At 40.7% G+C, this 26,066-nt stretch overlaps 2 protein-coding genes across 21 annotated transcripts in view; both read left to right on the top strand.

The window, feature by feature from the left end:
* Positions 1-26,066, top strand: part of TBCK (TBC1 domain containing kinase) — a 281,017-nt gene that overhangs the window by 20,129 nt on the left and 234,822 nt on the right. The window lies entirely within an intron of this gene.
* Positions 18,639-26,061, top strand: LOC140910769 (zinc finger and SCAN domain-containing protein 29-like). Its single transcript, XM_073342560.1, has 3 exons — positions 18,639-21,285; positions 21,862-22,006; positions 26,037-26,061. Exons 1-3 carry the CDS (start codon positions 20,700-20,702, stop codon positions 26,059-26,061), a joined length of 756 nt encoding a protein of 251 aa, XP_073198661.1. The 5' UTR covers positions 18,639-20,699.

Below are 26,066 nucleotides of genomic sequence, written 5' to 3'. Positions count from 1 at the left end.
AAGGTAATTAAACACCATATCTTTTAAGGAGCAAAGTTAAAGGTTGAATGCAGAACCTTAACTTTAATGCTTTCATACCTGTATATATGCTGTGTATTCATATGGGGCCTGATCCAGTGCCCATCAAACTCGATGGAAAACTTTCCATTAACTTTGGTGGGCTTTGGATCAGTCCCTTTCATAGTCCTACAAAGCTCTAGAAATAATTAAAGCAGGAGGAAAACCTCCCCCCTCCCCACCTTGCTCTACTGTACCACTCTCTCATGGTCCTCCCAGAAACGAATGTTTTAGTGTGGGATGCGAGGGAGCACAGATTGACTACTGCCTGTGAGCTAGTTTTGAGAAAAGTCCACTTAAAACAAAATAGCTATTTGTTTTGAATTAAATAATAAAAAGATGCCTGTACAAAGGCGTAGGTGCCTTGGCAGTTAATTTTACAATAACCCCAGCAACAATAAAACAGTTGTTCAAACAACCCTCTCCCAGCCCTCCAAAAAAAAATCAAAAACAAAATCCTGTTTTCTCTCCTTTTAGAGAAATAGCCTCAGTCTTCTCTAAAAATCTTCTCAATTAAGTAATAGCTTTTGCAGCAGTGGCAACTGGCTCATTTGCTTGTGCAATGCATTTCTCAAGCCCCTCGACTACTGTTCATTTTTACAGCACTTGAAGATTTGCTAGGTATCTTAGTACCTCATTTTTGAAATTCCCTAACTTTGTTCAGTTGTTATGGTTTGTCTTCACAACAGGCAAAGTTCATCCTCAGTAATGGCTAACTGCATTAGTATTCAGAATTTCAGCCATTTTTGCTGTGGCCTTGTCCCAAAAATGGGAGAAGTTTGTGTGGTGTGTTTTTGTTTTTGTTTTTTGGGTGGGTTTTTTTGAGTGGGGAGGAAATATGATGTAGGGGTTTGGATTTTTTTCCATTAACACAAAAATGCTGAAAAGTTTCTACTGAGACGTTAAAGTAAATCTGAGTTCAGGTATTGAAATTTATTTCCAAACAGGAATTTTTAAAGAAATAACGAGATTATGAAATGGAAAGTAATTCCTATATCCTCAGTATAGTAGGTGCTTCTGCTTCAAACGTTGCAGTTGATAGCATATGTAGTAGAAGCTAAAAGATAAGTTCTCTTCAAGCAACGTTTCCAGTTAGACTAAGACAAATATTTTCCCTTTACTTGTCCTTTGTGAGACTCATCAATAGCCAGAAATAATTTGGACAGGAGCAATTCCCAGTTATTTGATCTGTCTATGTCTATTAGCTTTATAGAGAACTGTTTGGCTTTTTCCACGTATTCTGATTGCATTAGTCTATGATAGCAGAGCACATTTAATACCCAGAGCTGATGAGTATGCTATTGTAATTAATTTCATAAACTGTTTATGGAATGGAGAAGCTGCTCTTACGGTTTCTAGATTAGTTTTTCCCACACTTGCCAGAAACTAAGTCCTTTGCACCTGTACCACACTTTGATGTAAAGTCAGCAGGAAATCTTCTATTAGGTTAGTGTTGAAATTCAAGACCTACCATTGTGGACTGTCCAGCTTTCCATACATGTTGCAAAACAACAGGCTGTCCAGCTGTCTGGTAGTTATTTGCAGTTAATCATCTAAAGTCATGCATCACTTACGGCATACATTACTTACAGTCTGATTTACATTTTTTTCTAAAAAAGTGAACAAGAGCATCCTTCATGTTTAAGGTTAACTATCCTCAAAGTTTGACCAGGACCTCATACCCTGGGGGGTGGGAGGTGTTCATCAGAATTAAGTTTTTTGGACTCCTGGGCTCTGCTCTGTTGTGGGATAAGCACAGTGTGGTAACTACTTGTACTGGGAAATGGGAGTATGGAGCCGCTGCTGCTGGCCCTGGGGCTGACCACGCTGCTGGACTCATACAGTCTTAATTTTTTCTGTGTGAAATGGAGATTTCCAGAACCTGAAGGATTAGAAATTTAATTCTTATTTTAAAGGAGAGTTTAAATGATGAAGGGCTGCCTGCAAAGTGCCGATACTTACCACCACTGTCCTATGGCTCAGGCCAGACTCTGTCAAGAGACAGAGACAAAACTATCCCTTCCATGCTCACTATAGCCTGGGAGACAAATTAAAAATATCTCAGTTATGTTAGTCATGGGGTACGGTTCAGGCAGTACCAGGAGTCGATAGATTCAGAGAGGAACAACATTACATTGCATTTATGACGACATTTCCATAGAATGTACAGCATGGCTACACAGGACCTTAAGACACTAGAAAAAGCCAGTCAAATGTGTGCACACGCACGCTCACACACACATTAGGTTCCAGATACCTCCCAATGAAACAGAACAAAAGTTCTGAGAACTTCCTTCCTATCACATATGGGCAAATGCCTCACATCCTGCGACTTTCAGAATCCCCTTAGCAGAAGTGGAGAATAAATGAACAACTTCCAACAGTGGATCGAGGTGTGAGTGGGGTTAGGAGAAGAATCCTGTGCAAATGGTCAAGAGTCCTTATGGCTAACCAGTGATGGATTCTCCACCACTGACAATTTTTAAATCAAAATTGGATGTTTGTCTAAAAGACATGCTCTAGGAATTATTTGGGGGAAGTTGTATGGCCTGTGTTATACAAGAACTCAGACTGGGTGATCACAATGGTCCCTTCTGGCCTTGGAATCTATGAATAAACTGTTCTCCAAATTTGTGGATGGGAAAGAATTTCCCTGGGGCACATTGGCAGGAACTTGGCAATATTGTCACCTTTTGAAGTACTGAGTTGGGATTGCATATTAGGCTTCCATGCACTATCCTATAACACTGCAGAGGTGTGGTCCAGAACACTGGTTGGCTTTGTTCCGTCCTGTCTCTCTTTTTTTCTATATTCTCTGGTTTGTCATATGTCTCGGGAGCCTGCTGTGTTTTAAATACCAAAGCAGTTGTTCATCTCTAGAAAACAACAATATTAGTTCCCTGTATTGTTAACTGCTGAGTCATGAACTAGCCTATTCCAGACTGTTGATTAGCCTTTACTTGTGTTGGGGAGGGTTGGCCTCCATAGCAATGACTGGAACTCAGGAGACGGGAGTTTCAGTTAGTCATTGCTGAGTTCCAGGCTCAGCCACTGACGCCGTGTGTGTTTAGATCAATCACTTTCTCTTTCTGGCCTCAGTTACCCATCTGTAAAATGGGGATGATAATCTTTTTTTCCATCCTTTGTCTTTTCTGTTTGAGTATGTTCTGCAGCATGGGTTGTCTTTCACTATGTGGCTATGCAATGGGTCTTCCAGGGATTGTTGTAACATAAATAACAATCAGAAAGCTTGATAGAACTTTCTTTTATGATTGGAGCTGCAAATGAGTATCCTAACTAGTATGAGTGTCCTAACTTCTGTTTAGCTCAGACACTCATATTACCTTTTCTAGACCTGAAGAAGAGCTTTGTGAAGCTCAAGCTTGTCCCTTCCACCAACAGTATTTGGTCCAATAAAATGTATTACCTCACCCATCTTGCCTCTCTTCTAAGCATCTGTAAAATGGATTGTTACTCCAACTCATCTGGTCTCTCAAAATCTAATTAAAATAACTCTTATTTGTGTGGTAATAGTTCAGATCCCTCCACTCTGAGGAGAGGAGGTGAAAAACTGAAAGATCATGCTGCATGGTGGGAGTAGAGAAGGGAGAGAGTGCCACCTTCACACATTTGGAAACTCTTAGAATTCCCCTGCCACTGCTTTGGCGTGGCCAGGCTTTGTAGAATTTTTGGGGTGGAGCCAGGTGCAGGAAGGTTTGGAGTTAGACCGTCTACTCTCTTCAGTATTCTCCCTTGTTTACCATGGAAATATTCATATGGATAGTTCACCTGGAACTAGTACTGTTTGAAGCAGCATTAATTCCTGTGAGTTCTCTTCCTGGCTGCTGTGATGACATCAAATGGGATTCTGGTAGCAGCAGCACAGCTCCATTTGAAACTGTAGTGCCATCAGGAAGGTAAGCAATAGCAATGGTCTAGTGATAGGCATTGATGTGGGAGTCTCTGGTGACTTTCTTATCCTGGAGCATTTGGGCAGCCATGTCCTCTTTTTATGCCACACCTGTCCACCAATTTTGTCCTCTTGAGAGAACATGTACAAGTAGATTATTCTATAACCCATTCAGTTTCTAGAGGTAGTGTTTATGGGCTTCTCAGTATGGGAAGGCATGATCTAGATAATAGTTTCTTTTTCACCTAATCATAGTAACTTGCAGTGTAGTTTTCCTCACTGTAGCTTTAATTTTCTTAACAATTGCTAACACAAAATCAGTTTTGAGAAGTATCTTCTGGAGACATCTTACTACCAGTTTTTTTTAAAGGGCCTGGCATTTGTATACACAATAGTTGCACTCCTGATTTGTATGTGCAGAGATTAGGCCCCAAAAACTTGGCCCTAAGCATCTAGTGAATTGCCTGTAGCAATGCCTGTGTATGTAAGGGTTCTTGTGAATATGCTTCTCAAACATCTTCAAAATGAGCTAAACAAAATACCTGAAAAATCTGAAGGGGGAATAATAAAATTCCAAAGTCCATCAAGTTCAGTAAGGTCAGTTCTCACCATTGTTTAAAGCTTTATTAGGTTTGTAAAGTTATGTCTGCTTACCACCACTTTGATACCAACAGATGACAAGTTAAGATATTAAAAGATGGGAAATTAACTTTTTTTTTTAAAGCTATTTTAGAACTATTCCTTTGGGATCATTTTTCCAGACAATATTAAAGAAGCTATAAACAACACTTCATTGATGTTATAATATGAATTATGTGTATTTTTCCTTGCATGTCATACTTGAAGTGGTTTTCTTTTTCATTCTTTGATGAAGTTGATCTGCACTTGTATCCTTAATAATAAAAATGCCAACAAATGTAGCATTCAGACATTTAGCAGACTTCTGGCACCTCCAGTAGTGTTTCTGGATTGGTCTTAAATTTGTGACTAGGACAGTCTATGCATATTTCTTTCTTTAATACAAAACAGTTTTCATACATTTTGAAAGTTATGTTTAAAAAACTACCAGCGAACCATCAGAGATACAGAGGTATAGTATGTTGTACATGGACTCTTTGATAGGAAGCAGGCTATGTCTGCAGCTGCTTATTTGCTTGGTGGAAAACATGATCTGACTGTCTTGGATGAGTAACTTTTATTTGCGCTTGTGAACTATTGTCTACTCGATTAGATTTCTTCATTCTGTTCTGGAAAGAATGCAGTTCTTGGGGTGAAATTACAGTATGAAAGATACTGTAGAGAAAAAGATAACTTCCATATAGCTATCGCTTTTAAAAAACCTGGACTTACAGATGGGTGCAGGTCTTCTAAAGTCTTTCCTATGGTTTGAGTTTAAAAGCTGCACATGACCAGGGCATCAAGGGATGCATGTTCTCTGCTTTGAATCAAGACAGTGGGCTCAAACTTTCCATGAGAAACCCATGTGCTATAATGAAGGTATACTGAACAAGGGTAGGTGATGGAGTAGTAAAACACACTAGCATTAACAAACAGAACCTTTTAAAAAGTAGTTTCTCTCTTGCCATGTATAAGATAGTATACTTTGGGGCATTTACTAGCTTCCGAGTTTTCCTTTTAATTCTCTACCAGAGGTTTATTTCCAAAACAAAATGTATTTTAGTGAAAACACGATGTAAGAATAACATTAGTCAAAACTTGTTTATTCATTATCTAAAGCTAATTTTCTTAATATAGAAATCAAACACTTTTGTAACTAAAGAAATTGGAGTTGGAGCTATATTGTAAAATATAATTAACTGTAGCATTCCTTCTATACAATAGATATATTTTGCATTTGGTCTTTTATGTGAGTAATTACGAATGTTCAAAATGTTAAACAACGACAACAAAAAGTAGCTTACATGAGGTATTGCATACGTGAGGTATTGAATACTTGCCCAGTTCTGTTCCATTTAAGTCAATGGTGTTTTACCGTTTTCTACAATGGGTGCAGTAATAAGCCGTGGGGGGGGGGAGAGAGAGAGAGAGTGTGTATACAATTTACTATATGCCATGTAAGTTACACTTTTTTCTTTCATTCTAAACATGTCCTGTGTGTGAACTATAGGGTTTCTCTTCACAGACCTGTATTCAGGGTATAGTTTTTCTTTCCTCAGATGATAGAGGAACTAATACAAATATTCTAACAAATTTCTTTTGTGCTGAAACTGTCAGTGCCCAATTTTTGGGGGAAGAAAAGTTGGTCAAGATCAGTGGGACAATTTTTCATTCATTCAAATGTGGAGAAAGGAAAATATACTTAATGCTCCTGTCAGAAATTTTGAGTGGACAGAGTTTTAAACCATCCTCTCTCCAAAAATCCTAGCAGAGCAGCGCCATCCTCCTGAGGGGAGGTATCTTGATCCTGTTAACACGTTTCTGCCACAGACTTTGTAAGGGTATAAGTAGAATCCCGTTTTGTATAAGTGCGCATGTTATCCCTAGCAAACCACCAGACTGGACAAATAATGTGCCAATGAACATCAGATTTGTGAATGTTGAAATCTTACTAGTTTACATAAGCTACAGTGTCATAGAAAGCTGGTAGTGTTTTTCAGCTTGATTCATTGAGCCAATGGGTAATATAAACTTCAGATCTCAACTTGAGATCCCAAGAAGTGGTTAGTTTTCAATGCTTGTCCTATTTTTTTCTATATAGGTTATCTAGCATGAGGAACTGACCAACCCATTAAACTTAACACATGGTGTATGCTTTACCTTTGTTTCTGTCTTCTTGAGCAAGTGGCAAGTTGGTGACTAGTATTAACTTGCAAGCTACGGTGTCTCCTGAGAAGTGAGATCACAGAACATTACACACAGAAACACCATCAAATTTAGCATCACTCACTAACTTAATGGATACACAACTTAAAATGTGCCATCAGATAACTTGAAATTTAACTCTGCCACCACTCTCTTATTTGACTCATGAACCTGCTTTTGCTGTTGTGTCTTGCTGTTTAAAATTAAATGTAAATAGGTGCGCACACATTCCATTAGTTCACCTCCCTGGCCCCAGGGTTTTGAGATTTTAAGTAAAGGTGGCAGTATATCAGTCACCTTCTGCCTTGTCTGTCTTTGTGCTTTCTGCAGTGTAGCCCCTCATATTGAGAACAGCCTCTCAATTAATGCGTATCTAGCCTTCTCCCTCTAAGTCCAGATTACTTTTTTTGGTCAATGAATTTGTACCCATCAATGACTTCTAATTGTAAATGCTTATAGGGAAGTCCTGAACCCAAGTGAGTTTACATCAGCTCAGACCTTAAGTCTTCTGTGAATCTCAGAATAGGTCTGTCTCAGTTCTTCTGTAAAATTCCCAAAAGTATTTCTTGTGGTATTCTGTCCAGTTCTTTACATATGTTCCTAAAATAGTATTCTGAATGGAGCACTGAACTGACAAATTAGGGATGAATTTATTTGGATATGTTAGCATGCTCATGAGCCTCTCTAAGGGTTTCTTGTTTTGTGATCTTTTTGTTTGTACATTTGCCTCCCCTTTTCTTGGGTGCAGTCAAACTCCTTAATCACTGTGTATCTGTCTGTATTTTTGGCAAAACATTGGGATCTATATCAGTGTAATGTATTCTTTAACACATCTCGTCTGTTAAACACCTTATTAAATTCTTTAAGAATTTAAATCTGACTCAGTTGGTAAGTTATTATGCATCCACTCGATCACCTGCACTTGCAGACTGTTCTTCAACCAAAGCACATGTGACTTTCTGTTCCACTAGTTCAAACCACTGAGTAGCATCTGTTATGCCTGCATGCCATTTCACATGGGTTCAATTTTGAGCCTGCCAGGTGCACCAAGCTTAGCTTTTAATCTTAATATTGGGTGGTCAGTGACATTAAAAGAACACTAAGGTTACAAAGTCAAGTTCTCAAAAATTAGGAAATGACAGAGAATTAAGGTTATGCATTTACCCTTTTTTATTTAAGGTTGTACTTGTCTTTTTTATTTTATTTGGTTTCAGCTGCCTTTATTAAAAATAATAATAATAATAATTCTCTTCGAATGTTTTCGGTCTACAGTGAGTCCACCGGGCCTGTTCTTTATGAACTGGCACTGCTTCACATAATCACAGAAACCAGAGCTAGACGAGATCTAGTTGATTTTACCATCTCCCTGCTAATGCAGTATTGTTTAGTATATGATTGATGGGAGATATTGTTTTCAGTACTATCAGTTTAACCCCACAAAAAACACTGCAGTAAATGCAGTAAGACCATTTTATTTTTAAATTGGGGGTGAAGTTTTTTTTGAAGAAACATTTTCATTAGTGAGATTTTTAGTGGGACTCTGCTGACTGCTTAGGGACAAAAAGTGGAAATAAAGTGTGGGCGGGTGGGTGGTTCCTGTACCAAAATTAGATGCGGGAAGTTTTCAACATGATTAGAGTTAAACCAAGCTCCTTTCATATGTCACTCATAATTTCCTTTGCCATCTTTGCTCATTATCTATCAAAAAGACTTTTATTTTAAGCAAGGGTAACTCACTTCTCTCTGTTCTCCTCTTCCTACTTGGTTCTTCAATTACATGATACTAAATTAGGTTCCTAAATGTCATTAATATAAAAAAGTAATAAATGCAGGATTATTATTTAACTGCAGAATTGAACAAAAGAAATTGAGCAGTGAAGGAAAAAGTTTTTTGTTCTGTTCTTTATCCTCCAACGCCTTCTGGTGCAAGGGGTCCACCAGTTTCTGCTATTTATTTCAGTCTTGTGCTCATCTGTTCAGGCTTCTGAGTGTCACGTTGAGGAATATGACTTCTTTCTCTATTTTGTGTAATGTTTCTTTAGGTCACCCTCTTTTTCTGGGTTGTGTTCATATTATCAGTTGCTGTGGAAGCCATGTTGGTGGCATCCTTAAGTCATGCCCTAAATATCACCTCCATCCTCTTACCATATTTGATACTTTAGATCGATTTGCTCTTCTTAGAAATTCTGACATTGCAAAAAACTCTTTGCAATCGACTCTGAAGATCTTCCGCAGGCATTTACTTTGGAATGAGGGTCACCAAATGAAATTAATAGGCAGCAAGTTTAAAACAAACAAAGGGAAGTATTTCTTCACACAATGCACTCAACCAGTGGCACTCTTTGTCAGAGAATATTGTGAAGGCCAAGACTATAACAGGGTTCAAAAAAGAACTAGATAAGTTCATGGAGGATAGGTCCATCATTAGCCAAGATGGGCAGGGATGATGTCCCTAGCCTCTGTTTGCCAGAAGCTGGGAATGGGTGATAGGGTATGCATCACTTGATGATTACCTGTTCTGTTCATTCACTCTGGGGAACCTGGCATGGGCCGCTGTCGGAAGGCAGGATACTGGGCTGGTGGATCTTTGGTCTCACATAGTGTGGCTGTTCTTATGAGTTGATTTTTATCAATCTCTGTTGTAGATTTCTTACTCTGCTTCATAAGGGAGGCTGATTTTATGCCAGTGTTAAAAATTCTTTGTGTCAGTGCTAGACACTTTATTTTTCTAAATCTTTTCAAGTTTATGCAAGTTGTTTGCTGCTTTTGCTATTTGTTGCTTGACATGTAGCATGGGGTCCCCATCATTGCACATTTCACTCCATAGATAGGCAAAAGGACTTTTTCTTCGTTTATTCTAATGGTTACTTTTGGGACAGTGATAGCCATATATTTTGTTTTTGCCTTGTTGATGAACAAACCAACTTGTTTTGCTGTTTCTTTTCTTCCTTTAAGTGATGTATTGAACTAAGCAGGACAATGAGGTCATCCAATTGTGTTTTATTATTTGTCCATAAAATTCCTCTGTTGCCTTCTGTAGTTACTTTCTTCATAACGTGGTCAATGACCAATTCAGGCAAGAGTAGAGACCTACCTGGCCTTACTACAGCTGTCATTTCAGACCATTGACTCAAGTGTTGCTGTCTACAAATGCACATTTGGCATTATCATGTAGATCCTTGATTTTTCTAATTATGTTTGCTGGTATTCCATAATATGTCATAATTCTCCAGGGACTTCACTACAAAATACTTTGAATAATAGTAAAGTAAATACTGAAAACTGGTCAAATAAATTAGTTCTTACATAATTTATTCCAGGAGGGGCGAAAATAAGCATTTTCCTTGTGTGACAGCCCCATTAGTCTGTGCTTTTAGAATAATTTTGTTTCCATACCTCTATGTATTCTCCATTCTTTAAAGATACTGTTGGCACAATTTTCTCATGCTTTAGTCTTGTTGTGCCACTTAGAGTTGAGTGAAAGCTTTGGGAGCTTCCAAGTTTGTCTTGCATTTTGTTGCTTTTCTTTTGTATGTTTATTTGTTGTGTTTTGGACCATCCAAGGCACTTGTAATTTTTCTTGTTTCCTGTGGCATTGGTTCGTTATCTATTGCTGTCATAATAAGAACTGTGTCTCTGTGGTTGTCTGATCTTATTTCTCACTTCTACGATGACATGGCTAGCATGTGTTTGATTCTGGAGCAAGGAGTCAGTTTTGTTTCTCAGTGCAAAACAACGTGGTTCAAAGTTAAGGAAGCTTCTTAGAGCTTTGCTCCTTTCTTGGAGGTGGGAGGGGGGAAGATGTCTCTTGGTCAAGTTTTGATAGTTTTGTTTTTCTTCATTTGGGCTTATTCTCTTTCACCATTTATTGAATTGGGGAGGAACATTATCTTCTTTTAAGAAAAACAAAACAAAATCTCTAGATTTATGCTGAAAGTATTAAGAAAATCCTGTGGGAACTTCAAAGAAGCAGAATTACAGATAAGTAATTTTTTCCCTTTCCCTGTTCCACAATATAGAATGTTTGAGAGTGGCCAAAACAATTTTAGTGATCTTGAAATTCAGTTAAGTGCTTGAGTGCTGAGCTAGTAACCCTAATTTTATGTGCCTGAATGAGGAACTCAATATTTACATATTGAGGAATGAGTTAAATACATTTTTCCTTCAGCATAGTAAAGGGTGGCATATATTTTGCTGTTGGGAGAGCTTGAAAGATGAAGGGATGTATTGGGTAGTGTCAGGCTTACTTAGTCTGTGAGTAATTTGGCTTCCAGGTATGATTTAACTTCATGAATGTAGATTATGATGAAAATATGAAGGGCATGCATGTCAATCTTCTTTTCTAGATGACTGAAATCCTATATAGTGACTGTCTGCTAGTGGTAATTTTAGTAGTTTCCAAAAGAAATTATTCTTGCTTTTTAAAAAAAAAAAAGAAAGTAAAAAAATCTACATCCTATAGCTGCTTGCATAAGCTTCTGATACAATTGCAAATGATATGCTTTGATCTGTGATCTCTGGAGATCTACAGAATTAACTTTTAATTCAGCAAGCTTTTAAATGAGTGCTGTAGACGTGCTCTTTTTTTATATCGGGGATGGGTATTTGATGCCTTTATATGGAAAATTTCCCTGAAATCCATGAGGAGACAGCTCTATCATGGTCTCATATTCTAACCTATATGTACTAATTCCCCAAAAGCCTCTCCCCTGCATCTACCTTTTTAACTTGGTCAAAAGATGCTAAACAATTACCGTTAGTGCCAGCCATTCTCAACTTTTTCATGAAAGGAGCTGTTCAAAGGCTATTTTTATAATCGCAAAAAATGCACACAGAGTTACATTACCATTTTGGCCTTAAACTTAACTTTTATTTTATTACTTCACTAGTAGTACAATGTTAAAGTGGATAAAACAGATTTAGAATATAGTTGGTATTCTCTAGTAGATTTATTTCATTGATAATTATTGATTTTGCAAAAATACTTCATATCTAGAAATGGTATATTTGGTAGTTTCTTTCAGTATGTTTATTTCTTCCTTAGGATGTTTTCCTTATTGCCACTTCCTATTCAGGTTGGCAGTTTTTATAGCCTTCCTCCAAAACTCATCACTGCACACCTGGCTGTCTCTCTAAGGTTCACCAAATACTTGGCCTCCCTGTTGATTTTCTTTTATCTACGATCATTGCAAGGGCCATCTTACCAATATAACCCTTTCAGGTCTCTACTAGACATGTCCATACCAACATAGCGTGTCTTGCCTCAACGTGTCTTCAATTGGAGCAACTCTCATTAGGTCCCTCACAGCCTCAATTTTTTCCTAACTCAGTGTGTCCAACCATTTGACCATCTCAACATCTTCATTTCTGTTGAGGAGAGCATATTGATTTCTTTTCTTGTGGCTGGCCAAATCTGTCTATACATTGGGATGGGCTGACTTACAGTTTTATACACTCTACTTTTTAACTTTATTAGCATCATCTTTGTCACAGAGAACTGGGGTGCTTCCGCCATTTGCACTAAGCAGCTTTGGTACAATGCCAGGCATCACTCATGAAGACACCATTGATTGCAGCCATTGATCCTAGGTATTTAAATTCTTTCACTCTTTTAGATCTGTAATAGCCTTTTATGGTGATTTCTCCTCCTTCGGTTATCATAGCCTCAGTCTTACCAATGTTTGCTCTAAGTCCCATGGGTTCAAAACTGTATTGCCACTGTTCAAAGCTGGTTTGTAGGGTCTCACAGTCTTCTGCATATATCACTAAATTTTTTAATAGGCAGCAGGTTTAAAACAAACAAAAGGAAGTATTTCTTCACACAACACACAGTCAACATGTGGAACTCCTTGCCAGAGGATATTGTGAAGGCCAAGACTATTAACAGGGTTCAAAAAAAGAACTAGATAAATTCATGAAGGATAGGTCCATCAATGGCTATTAGCCAGGATGGCCAGGGATGGTGTCCCTAGCCTCTGTTTGCCAGAAGCTGGGAATGAGTGACAGGGAATGGATCACTTGATTATTACCTGTTCTGCTCATTCCCTCTGAGACACCTGGCATTGGCCACTGTTGGAAGACAGGTTACTGGGCTAGATGGATCTTTTGGTCTGACCTAGTATGGCTGTTCTTCTGTTCTTACAGCTTTTCTAATAAGGTATCAGTCTAAATATAAACTCTCTAGAGACCCATGCCCTGTTAGTGAAGTCATCAAATAAATACTGTGCCCAGTAAATACAATATGGCATGTGAACTCAAGTCTCATTGGCACAGATTGCATAGTCCTACTGGAAGTTCTATATTCCTTTGCAAATGAAGCATCTGAAACCTGCTGCCAGAATGACAGTATGCAAACTGTTACTTCATTGTTGGTCACGTACTATAAAGGATCTCACTATGGCCCCAGTCCTGTCTTTAGAATTCCTTAGGAATAAGTACATTTATCATTACATCTCTAAGACTTAGTTCCTTCTTGTTCATTCCTTACTTTAAGAAAAAAAGATAATATCCACATACCCCTTTTCTTTATACTTGCATCAAATTAAGCTTGAGTGGTATAGTAGTTGTGAAGGCAGTTGGGATTTGAAAGAGAAATTATTGGAATAAGTTTAAACTCAAAATTATATGCAGCTATTAAAATGTGTTACATTAAAACAAGACTTCCAGTACATAACCCTGGCGGCCTTCTGTGACAACACTCTTTCATTCACTCATGGCTTTTCCTTTGATTAAGTAAATATAATCCTTCTGGCCTCAGTATAAAGAGAGAAGCTGTGCTAAATTAACCATGGCACAGTAAAACATATTTGGTGATTTTTCTTGAAGAGGCTGCAGCAAAGGCTGCAACTGGTAACTCTATGCAATAATTTCTTTCTCTTTCTCTCAAGGAAAAAAAAGAGGTGGTTGTAGGGAGGCAAGAAAAATGGTGATGGAATTAATCAGCAATTTCCTGGCAGGAAATCTTTTTGAAAAGTAATAACTTTGGTTGACTAATGCAAGTAATACTAAGGTTAGCTGTTTTAACAGTTTCACAGCTGAATAAGCATATGGACTCCTCTAGTTCTAAAATTTACTATTTAAAACTTTTGAGTGGTTTTTGGGTATTCATTCAGCTGAAGAGTAACCAAGGATAGGTAGGTTTGTTTTTTTTAATCGTTATGGTTTCTGATAACTGTCCTTACTGGTTCATTGTGGCAAACCTGTCTTGATGCTGAGCAGTTATTACTATTCCTGTTTCTTGATACAGACTTCAGCCAGTATTTTAAAATATCATTTGAGCTCAACCATTCATTTGAGGAGAGAGGAAAGGAAACTGTACCACTTTTTTTTTAACAAAACAAAAAAGTGGTACAAAATATTGTGATGGTTGTAGGTGGCTGGATCATGTTGTATTGCCTTAATTGAGAAATAACATAATAAGCCACACTCGATGCTGACACAAGGTATTAGCTGATAGGTAGTGTAAATGTAAGGTATTATTTCTCCCAATTATAGTTCTCCTGATACCTGGAAGAATGTATTAATTTGTGATGATCCTATATGGATGTTTCACCTATTATACATTATATCAGATTTACAATGTTGAAAGACTTGGCATCCGATGTGTACTTAATATTCTTGAAGTTTCATCATCAGTGGTGAAATAGAAATAATAGACCAAAACCTGTTTTGTTACATGGATGTGACCATGATTGATCTCAGTGAGATTTGCACCCATGTAACTAAGAGCAAGATTTTGGCCCAGTGGGAGCACTTCCTGAGACCTGGTCTCTTCCTTCTTTTTCCTTATCCCCTGTTTAAATTCAGTGATCTTGACTTTTTTTCACTGCCTTCTCAAGACGAACTTAATATGCAGAGATGTGAGAGTACCAGCAAAAGTTGTCCTCTTCCATATGTAACTTTGGGTCAATCAAAACAGCAGTGGAAAATGTCCAGACGCTATGGGTACTTCAGAATCCTGGACCCTTTTATGAAACTGCGTAAAAGTCACAAGGACACACTAATTCCAAAGCAGTATCTCTATTTTTGTACATATACAAAGTAGTGTCAAAAGAAGGTGGAGATTGCTTATTTTTCATCTTTACTGCTTCTTATAATTGCCTTTATGTCTCCTTGCCCCCAAACTTCACCGTTCAAACTGCAAAAAAACCAAAGCGGAATATCTTCATTTGTATCAGCTTAGTTTTTATCTCCTCCTACACTGAGAGCTTTGGGGTTCGTATGGGTCATGGGACTTATTTCTACCTTGACCCTCTTTTCTCAGTGTTCCTAATATAATGATGCCATTCTTCTCTTGATGGTGAACTTTGTTCTCCTGGTAATGGGGGCATAGTGTGGGAATCTTGTAGTGCATCGCATCAACAAAATGGGAATAGGCAGTTTCGCACTAATTTGTGGCTGTGTATTCTGAATACAGTACATCAAAACTTCTTATAAACTTGTCATTCCACTTTGGTTTCTGCTGACCTTTTTAATTGGTTGGGATTGTTTGCTTTCTGATCTCACTAGTGGTTTGAGATGGAATTGCAGATCCTTTATGCACTCTGGAATGCCCCGTATTCTTTTATGTAATACTTCATTACATTGCCAACTTTTGCCACCTTATTGTGAGTCTCATGATATTTGGTGCTTTTGAAAAGCTTCTAGAGTTATTTGATCATGTGAGAATCTTTTATTTTATTTTGTTAGTTTCTAGTCCTCTTGGTTGTAGAGAAAAGCTTGATAATGTGCACCTTAAAAGCCTTGAAACCCAGAGGAGTTTGTTTTTGGCTTAACAACCGTAAGAGGAGTTATGATTTTGGGGGCCTGATTCATTATTTTTGAATACTTGTGATTGGCAATAGTGATTCTGTTGCTTTGTATTCCAACAGTTCAAAATTATGTGACTGTATTTTTTCACTAATAAGACTTATACTATAAAATCAAAAGCCTTGTTTATTTTTCCAAAACCCCCAAATTAAGTTAATTTAGGCTTAATCTGGGCCAGTTCTTCATGTAAATGCTTAAGTAGGATTTAGGTGCCTAATATTAGGCACTGAAGTTTGAAACTGTGGCAATAGTACGTTACTCTGATAATTGTACTTTTAAGAGAAGGGTTAATATTTATAAAATAACCGAAAATGGTTGTGACTTGTGACTTTCTCCCTGATGTCATTTGTCAATTTTGTCTTCCAATGACTTTTTGAAAACTGATCTACAGTCAGAAAGCCCACTAATGCCACTGGGATTTATAGGTGCAGATTGGACTTAATTTTCAAAAGTGTATGTAATTTTATCTTGAGGAAAAAGAGAGATTAATAGGTACACACAGGCACTGTGCAGGCTTCCCTCCCCACAGAACCTGAGGCTTGTCCTTCAAAACCCCTGCTATCCCAGTACTAAACTCTCATAAGACTGCTAATTGTACCAAGTTGTGTGGTGGTTTTGTTTTGTGGGCAGATGCCCACTAGGGACTACAAGGGAGATCACAATTTTTTTTTTTCTTATGACCTCAGTTGGGATTTAAAATTCTGAGCTTTATAAGTAAATGGCTAGTGCATTGCAGCACAGTGTGCCTCATAGCCTTCACACTGGTGAATAGGTCTAGTTGTCCGGGCCAGGCCAGACTACAGATGATGAGACTCCTCAGAGTCTGGGAATCCGTGTGGAGTTTAATTTCTCCAATAAAGTTTTATTTTAAAACAAGAATATCCTTAACCACAGTCTCCCTGGTAAGTGTATCCTGGCGATTGAAAGTATTAAGGAGAATTGCTGTGTTTGCTTGTGGGTTGTAATCGAATCATGATGGAAACTATGCCAGCAACATTAACTCTAAAATGTGCAGGCCTAGTAGATGTACTTATATTTTGATTTAGCTGAAGCCCACGATAAAATAACCTCTAAAATGGGGTGAAACCCTGACCCTCTTTGATGTTAGTTTTGCTTTTCTGTCACTAGTTTGCTCTCTTTGGAGGAGGGGAGTGCAGGAGGATGTGAGAGGTTTGTATGGCTCTCATTTCCATTAAGGAAAGGGTGTCCATGTGAAGCGTGAGGTATGTTAATAATCCTTGTTAAATTTAGCTTGTTATTGTATGTTCAGATGTCATTACATGGCCTTTTAGTGAGAGATTTTATTTAATGTTTTTTCCCCTGTTGTCCCCATCACATCCTGTCATATTGGTAAATTTTTTACCTAGGAATGCGTAGACCAGCATCTGGTTTTCAGAGAAGTCTGTTTTTACCTAATTTTTCCATCTGGTGACCGTTTTGGCCGAAAATCTTGTCGGTTGCATTGTTTTATTTGTTGGTCCAATAAAAAGTATCTTATTATTTTACCTTATACATCTGGGCTGACTCAGACTAAGGCGTAGGAGAAGTGGTGTGTCCCTGGTCAGTCAGTGGCAGAGTCAGGATCAAAAACTGGTAACATGGATCACAAGTATTTTTGGTCTAAGCACTAAACCACATGGCTTTGCAGATAATTCTTTATAAGGAGTATCTGTTGTTTTCCAAAGGACTTTATTCATTCACTTGCCCTTTTTATAGGATGAATGCTATAGACCTTAAAGAAACTCAAGGTGTTAAGCTTTAAAACTTCTGCTTTATAAGCAGTCAGGCCCATTAAATCATTCATAGTGACAATGCAGTGAAAAAGAAAAATAGCACATTTATTAAAACATCCTGAAGTACAGTATGCTATGTATTGGAAGCAACTTTTCCTTTTCTAATTATACCTTTGTTCATTTTCCTCATGATTTACATTAGCACCGGATTAATACTGTAGAGTGGTAGGTCTGCCTGCTGAATGCTTCACAGCCTGTGATGTGATTTCACTCATTTAGACACTTAAACATTGCCTTCAAAGTCATCCTTATGCTTTTGAAAAGTATAATAAAACCCAGCAGTATTTTGAATCCTCTCATCACAATTGGTGTGAGTCAGATGAAGATGTGGTACACCAAATACCCATGTGCATAAGTTAGAGGTTTCCTGAGGAGTTCTATAATAAACTTAATTTTTTGTGTTATATTCTGTCTGCTACATTTCCTTCCAGTTCATATAATTGATAGTATAAATGCTTTCCCAACTAAATTAGCTATGTTTACCGTCACAATCTCAGTGCATCTTTTTTAATCAAACACATAATAAAGTGCTAAATAAAGGCATTCCCACCTGCATCAAACTCTTGTTGTTCTGTGTAGGGTTTTTTGTAATTTACTTACCCAGGAAGACTCATGTCAGATGTACATCTGGTTTTCAACCAGGTCCTGCTTTTTATCCAATTTTCCAGCTGGGTTGATGAAGACATAAGGAGGTCAAATGACTTCCTCAAGGTCACATAGTGATTCAGCATCTCAGCTGGGATTAGAACCAGGCTGCTGTAACCATTGGACCACACAAACTCTGTATTCTAAACTCCTCTACAGGGGGTGAACAAGTTAGTAGTCTATCTGCATGGTATTCTGCAAGCTAACTGCAAACTTCCCTTCCTACTGCTTATAGTTTTGCATGTGCTACAGTAATGTCACATAAAGGACTTATTCCCGTTACAACAGTCACGGCCTCGTCCAGTCCTGTTCTTGGAGAAGATTCAAGTCTGTTGTGATCAGATCCCATGTGCTGCTAAGCTCCTGGGATCTGGGTGTAGTTAATGTCAGTGTTTCTGCTCCAGGTCACTCAGGCGCCCTCTCTAGGTGCAGACCCTGTGGAACCCCGCAATCCTGCCACCTAGACCCTGGAACCAGTGTCTCAATCCTCCCAACCCCCAGAATTGTATAGGCATGTTCCTTCTGTGTTCCTTTTATGTTCCTTCCTTTTATGGCTAACTTAGAACAATGCTTCCTCAGCTCTTGTCCCCTAGCGCCCCTACTCTAGTTGCGCTACATTGATGACATCTTCATCTGGACCCATGGGAAGGAGGCCCTTGAGGAATTCTACCAGGATTTCAACAATTTCCATCCCACCATCAACCTCAGCCTGGACCAGTCAACATAAGAGATCTACTTCCTGGACGCTATTGTGCAAATAAGCGATGGTCAAATAAACACCACCCTATTTCCGAAACCTACTGACCGCTGTACTTACCTACATGCCTCCAGCTTTCATCCAGACCACATCACATGATCCATTGTCTACAGCCAAGCTCTAAAGATACAACCACATTTGCTCCAGTCCCTCAGGCAGAGACAAACACCTACAGGATCTCTATCAAGCGTTCTTAAAACTACAATACCCACCTAGGGAAGTGAAGAAACAGATTGACAGAGCCAGAAGGGTACCCAGAAGTCACCTAATACAGGACAGGTCCAACAAAGAAAGTATCAGAATGCCACTAGCCATCACCTACAGCCCCCAACTAAAACCTCTCCAGCACATCATCAAGGATCTACAAGCTATCCTGAAGGATGACCCAACACTCTTACAGACCTTGGGAGACAGGCCAGTCCTCGCTTACCGACAGCCCCCCAACCTAAAGCAAATACCAGCAACTACACACCACGCAACAGAAATACTAGCTCAGGAACCAATCCCTGCAACAAACTGCGTTGCCAACTCTGTTCAAGGGACACCATCATAGGACCTAACCACATCAGCCACACCATCAGGGGCTCATTCACCTGCACATCTACCATGTGATATATGCCATCATGTGCTAACAATGCCCCTCTGCCATTACTTTGGACAAACCAGACAATCTCTATGCAAATGAATAGATGGACACAAATCAGACCTCAAGAATTGTAACATTCAAAACCCAGTAGGAGAGCACTTCAGTCTCCCTGGACACTCAATAACAGACTTAACAGCTGCAATTCTTCAACCAAAAAAACCTTCAAAAACAGACTCCAATGAGAAACTGCAGAACTGGAGTTAATTTGCAACTTGACACCATCAAATTAGTCCTGAATAGACTGGGAGTGGCTGGGTCACTACAAAAAATAATTTTCTCTCTGTTGTTACTCAGACCTTCTTCTTGTCAACTGTTGGAAATGGGCCACATCCACCCTAATTGAATTGGCCTCGTTAGTTCTGACCCCCCACTCACTAAGGCAACTCCCATCTTTTCATATGCTATGTATTTATACCTGCCTACTGTATTTTCCACTCCATGTGTCTGATGAAGTGGGTTGTAGTCCACGAAAGCTTATGCCCAAATAAATTTGTTAGTCTCTAAGGTGCCACAAGGACTCCTTGTTGTGCTGATGCAGACTAACACGGCTACCCCTCTGAAAGCTGTCCTCCTCCTGGGTCTCTTGTTTCAGGTGATGAAATGGCTTCCTTTGGCTTGGAGAAGCACACGTTTAAAACCAATCTCTATGTCTGTCAAGCAGAAAAAGCTGCAGCTTTCCCATCTATGTAAGTGGATCAGAGAGAGTTCCAGCTCCCTTCTCCCAAATGAGGTTTTGGTGAAGAGTCCATTCAAAGGAAAGGCCCAGCTGGCAAAAAACCCATTGTTCAAGCATGAGAGAGCCAATTAATGTTAATGTTAATGGCCCTTGATTGCTTTTTCACCACTTTCCAGACATAGCTTCCTCACTATGTTTCAAATTCCTGCTACAAAATGGATGATCTAAGCCCTGGTCTACACTAGGACTTTAGGTCGAATTTAGCAGCGTTAAATCGATTTAAACCTGCACCCGTCCACACAGTGAAGCCCTTTAATTCGACTTAAAGGGCTCTTAAAATCGATTTCCTTACTCCACCCCTGACAAGTGGATTAGCGCTTAAATCAACGTTCCCAGCTTGAATTTGGGGTACTGTGGACACAATTCGATGTTTTTGGCCTCCGGGAGCTATCCCAGAGTGCTCCATTCTGACCGCTCTGGACAGCACTCTCAACTCAGATGCACTGGCCAGGTAGACAGGAAAAGAACCGCGAACTTTTGAATCTCATTTCCTGTTTGGCCAGCGTGGCAAGCTGCAGGTGACCATGCAGAGCTCATCAGCACAGGTGACCATGATGGAGTCCCAGAATCGCAAAAGAGCTCCAGCATGGACCGAACGGGAGGTACGGGATCTGATCGCTGTTTGGGGAGAGGAATCCGTGCTATCAGAACTCCGTTCCAGTTTTCGAAATGCCAAAACCTTTGTGAAAATCTCCCAGGGCATGAAGGACAGAGGCCATAACAGGGACCCAAAGCAGTGCCGCGTGAAACTGAAGGAGCTGAGGCAAGCCTACCAGAAAACCAGAGAGGCGAACAGCCGCTCTGGGTCAGAGCCCCAAACATGCCGCTTCTATGATGAGCTGCATGCCATTTTAGGGGGTTCAGCCACCACTACCCCAGCCGTGTTGTTTGACTCCTTCAATGGAGATGGAGGCAATACGGAAGCAGGTTTTGGGGACGAAGAAGATGAGGAGGAGGAGGAGGAGGTTGTAGATGGCTCACAGCAAGCAAGCGGAGAAACCGGTTTTCCCGACAGCCAGGAATTGTTTCTCACCCTAGACCTGGAGCCAGTACCCCCCAAACCCACCCAAGGCTGCCTCCTGGACCCAGCAGGCGGAGAAGGGACCTCTGGTGAGTGTACCTTTTAAAATGCTATACATGGTTTAAAAGCAAGCATGTGAAAGGATTACTTTGCCCTGGCATTTGCGGTTCTCCTAGATGTAGTCCTAAAGCCTTTGCAAAAGGTTTCTGGGGAGGGCAGCCTTATTTCGTCCTTCATGGTAGGACACTTTTATCACTCCAGGCCAGTAACACATACTCGGGAATCACTGTAGAACAAAGCATTGCAGTGTATGTTTGCTGGCATTCAACCAAAATCCGTTCTTTCTCTCTCTGTGTTATCCTCAGGAGAGTGAGATATAATTCATGGTCACCTGGTTGAAATAGGGTGCTTTTCTTCAGGGACACATTCCTGCTGGGCTGTTTGCCTGTGGCTGAACAGAAATGTTCCCCGCTGTTAGCCACGGGGAGGGGGGAGGGTTGAGGGGGTAGTCACGCGGTGGGAGGAGGCAAAATGCGACCTTGTAACGAAAGCACATGTGCTATGTATGTAATGTTAACAGCAAGGTTTACCCTGAAAGAGTGTAGCCACTGTTTTATAAAATGTGTGTTTTTAAATACCGCTGTCCCTTTTTTTTTCTCCACCAGCTGGATGTGTTTCAATGATCACAGGATCTTCTCCTTCCCAGAGGCTAGTGAAGCTTAGAAAGAAAAAAAAACGCACTCGAGATGAAATGTTCTCCGAGCTAATGCTGTCCTCCCACACTGACAGAGCACAGACGAATGCGTGGAGGCAAATAATGTCAGAGTGCAGGAAAGCACAAAATGACCGGGAGGAGAGGTGGAGAGCTGAAGAGAGTAAGTGGCGGGCAGAAGACAGGGCTGAAGCTCAAATGTCGCGGCAGCGTGATGAGAGAAGGCAGGATTCAATGCTGAGGCTGCTGCAGGACCAAACCAGAATGCTCCAGTGTATGGTTGAGCTGCAGCAAAGGCAGCTGGAGCACAGACTGCCACTGCTGCCCCTCTGTAATCAACCGCCCTCCTCCCCAAGTTCCATAGCCTCCACACCCAGACGCCCAAGAACGCGGTGGGGGGGCCTCCGGCCAACCAGCGACTCCACAACAGAGGATTGCCCAAAAAAAAGAAGGCTGTCATTCAATAAATTTTAAAGTTGTAAACTTTTAAAGTGCTGTGCTTAATGTGCTGTGTGGCATTTTCCTTCCCTCCTCCACCACCCCTCCTGGGATACCTTGGTAGTCATCCCCCTATTTGTGTGATGAATGAATAACGAATGCATGACTGTGAAGCAGCAATGACTTTATTGCCTCTGCAAGCGGTGATTAAAGGGAGGAGGGGAGGGTGGTTAGCTTACAGGGAAGTAGAGTGAACCAAGGGGCGGGGGGTTTCATCAGGGAGAAACAAACAGAACTTTCACACTGTAGCCTGGCCAGTCATGAAACTGGTTTTCAAAGCTTCTCTGATGCGTGCCGCGCCCTCCTGAGCTCTTCTAACCGCCCTGGTGTCTGGCTGCGCGTAACCAGCAGCCAGGCGATTTGCCTCAATCTCCCACCCCGCCATAAAAGTCTCCCCCTTACTCTCACAGATATTGTGGAGCACACAGCAAGCAGTAATAACAGTGGGAATATTGGTTTCGCTGAGGTCTAAGCGAGTCAGTAAACTGCGCCAGCGCGCCTTTAAACGTCCAAATGCACATTCTACCACCATTCTGCACTTGCTCAGCCTGTAGTTGAACAGCTCCTGACCACTGTCCAGGCTGCCTGTGTACGGCTTCATGAGCCATGGCATTAAGGGGTAGGCTGGGTCCCCAAGGATACATATAGGCATTTCAACATCCCCAACAGTTATTTTCTGGTCTGGGAAGAAAGTCCCTTCCTGCAGCTTTTGAAACAGACCAGAGTTCCTGAAGATGCGAGCGTCATGCACCTTTCCCGGCCATCCCACGTTGATGTTGGTGAAACGTCCCTTGTGATCCACCAGAGCTTGCAGCACTATCGAAAAGTACCCCTTGCGGTTTATGTACTCGCCGGCTTGGTGCTCTGGTGCCAAGATAGGGATATGGGTTCCGTCTATAGCCCCACCACAGTTAGGGAATCCCATTGCAGCAAAGCCATCCACTATGACCTGCACATTTCCCAGGGTCACTACCCTTGATATCAGCAGATCTTTGATTGCATGAGCTACTTGCATCACAGCAGCCCCCACAGTAGATTTGCCCACTCCAAATTGATTCCCAACTGACCGGTAGCTGTCTGGCGTTGCAAGCTTCCACAGGGCTATCGCCACTCGCTTCTCAACTGTGAGGGCTGCTCTCATCCTGGTATTCATGCGCTTCAGGGCAGGGGAAAGCAAGTCACAAAGTTCCATGAAAGTGCCCTTACGCATGCGAAAGTTTCGCAGCCACTGGGAATCGTCCCAGACCTGCAACACTATGCGGTCCCACCAGTCTGTGCTTGTTTCCTGAGCCCAGAATCGGCATTCCACAGCATGAACCTGCCCCATTAGCACCATGATGCATGCATTGGCAGGGCCCATGCTTTCAGAGAAATCTGTGTCCATGTCCTGATCACTCACGGGACCGCGCTGACGTCGCCTCCTCGCCCGGTATCGCGTTGCCATGTTCTGGTGCTGCATATATTGCTGGATAATGCGTGTGGTGTTTAATGTGCTCCTAATTGCCAAAATGAGCTCAGCGGCCTCCATGCTTGCCTTGGTATGGCGTCCGCACAGAAAGAAGGCGCGGAACGATTGTCTGCCGTTGCTCTGACGGAGGGAGGGGCGACTGACGACACGGCTTACAGGGTTGGCTTCAGGGAGCTAAAATCAACAAAGGGTGTGCCTGTACATCAAGGAGTATTTCAGGCAGGACTGCACGGAGGGTTCCAATAAGAAATGGTGCACCAAAGTTATCGTTCTTATTGGAACAAGGAGGTTAGCCTGGCCTCTGATTGATACATGGCTAGATTAACCTCGCTGCGCCTTCTCTGTGACTGACTGCAGTGTGATCTAGACAGGGGAGGAGGAAAATGAGTCCAAAACAAATCTGGTCTATGTCTTGTTCTGACCCACTCCATCGATTCTTTACATCTTTGGCTGGCAGCAGACAAAAAAGGCGCGAAATGATTGTCTGCCCTTGCTTTCAGGGGGGGAGGGAGGGTGGGAACGGGGTCCTGACGACATGTACCCAGAACCACCTGCGACAATGTTTTTTGCCGCATCAGGCATTGGGATATCAACCCAGACTTCCAATGGGCAGCGGAGACTGCGGGAACTGTGGGATAGCTACCCACAGTGCAACGCTCCAGAAGTCGACGCTTGCCTCGGTACTGTGGAAGCGCTCCGCCGAGTTAATGCACTTAATGCACTTTAGAGCATTTTCTGTGGGGACACACACACTCGAATATATAAAACCAATTTCAAAAAAACCGACTTCTATAAATTCGACCTAATTTCGTAGTGTAGACATGCCCTAATTCTCAGTGACTGTTGTGCTTACAAATAGCATTAATAAAACCACATATGGTTCATAACTGGACACAGAGATATTCAAACTGTCACAGCAGTCATGACATTGTAGCTAGTGAAAGACAGTCATCTTAACCAATTACAAATAACGTGATTTGGTTTGTGTTAGTACATCATGTTTTCTACTGTTCCAACCTTGTATTTGCAGCCACGAGTACTAGATCACCTTAGCGTATGTCTATCAGTGCATTCTGACTAGCTTTCCCATAGTGTACTAGCCACTGCCAAAGAATATAGGCGTTTGTTTGGTTTTTTCCAACCAACTCCTAATCCCAGTAGGATTATGACGCCAGCTCTGGCTGTTCTGCAGCACCCAGTATTCATCTATCTTGACAATGGTGTGAATGCTTTGTCTAGGAAAAGGAAGTGCTGCTGGGAATCTTAAACTGGTGTGTGTCTTCTGATTATTACAGCCCAAAAATCTCTGTGGGTCCAGCTTGTATGTTGCGGCATCACATAAGTGTGGGAGCAGACAGCTATGTTAGGACTGAAAAAGAAAGGAGTATATTTTTCAGTTAATGCTCTGAATATGCTTTTGCTAAGTGGTACAATGTACAGGTTCCATATTCAGGCTGCCATTAACTTTCTTTTTCAGTGTGCTTGTATGAACCTACAACCTGCTTATTATCATTCTGGCTTGCAAAAATATTTTCTTTGTCTTCTTTTGGCTATTTATTTTCTCATGTCATTTTCTTTTCAACAACTTCATAGGTCTATCTCTTGAATCCAACTATCTCAGAATTCCAGTTGTGTGATTACTGGTCCTTGCGGTCTAAGAATTCATAATGCACGTATTGAGGAATTTTTATTTCAGCCTCTGAGCCATCTGTGGTGCTGCCGCCAGCTGTCAAATGTATCTTGCAAATTCCCTTTTCCCACTCCCGGGCAAAGAAATTGTTTTCTTTGTTCAAAAAACAGTGGTATTTGAAATAACTTCCTGGAAGCTAGAACAATGGAATGTCACACAATAAAATGGACAGTGCTGGTAATATCATCAAATACTGTTGTGAAACTGAATAGTAAAAAAAAAAATGGTAATAATAATAGCTGACTCTTATACAGTGTCTTTCTGTAGAAAATAGCTTCAGATAACAGCTAAAGTAATAGGTCATCCTCTGCACAGTCAATTGCCAAAGAGATGGAGGACTTGGAATAATGAGTGACCTGTTATAAAGGGTGATTGCTGTTAGTTCACACAGGAGTTACTTTCTGCTCTAGCTTAGGGAGAAGCAGATGTTGACATGCTGGTCTTAAGGACAACTTTTGTTTTTCTTTTGAAGATGCCTGAAAATGCAGAAAAATTAAAAGGG

Source organism: Lepidochelys kempii, chromosome 4 (genome assembly GCF_965140265.1).
Source record: "Lepidochelys kempii isolate rLepKem1 chromosome 4, rLepKem1.hap2, whole genome shotgun sequence".
NCBI classification, from domain to species: Eukaryota; Metazoa; Chordata; order Testudines; family Cheloniidae; genus Lepidochelys; species Lepidochelys kempii.
This window is presented reverse-complemented; position numbering and strand designations above follow the sequence as displayed.

Bases quoted from the DNA above. Each gene is read 5' to 3' on its own strand.
- LOC140910769 (XM_073342560.1), top strand. From the start codon at position 20,700: ATGCAGAGCTCATCAGCACAGGTGACCATGATGGAGTCCCAGAATCGC. The intron at 21,286-21,861 runs GTGAGTGTACCT...TTTCTCCACCAG, and splicing joins AGGCGGAGAAGGGACCTCTG to CTGGATGTGTTTCAATGATC. The intron at 22,007-26,036 runs GCAAATAATGTC...TTTCTTTTGAAG, and splicing joins GCACAGACGAATGCGTGGAG to ATGCCTGAAAATGCAGAAAA.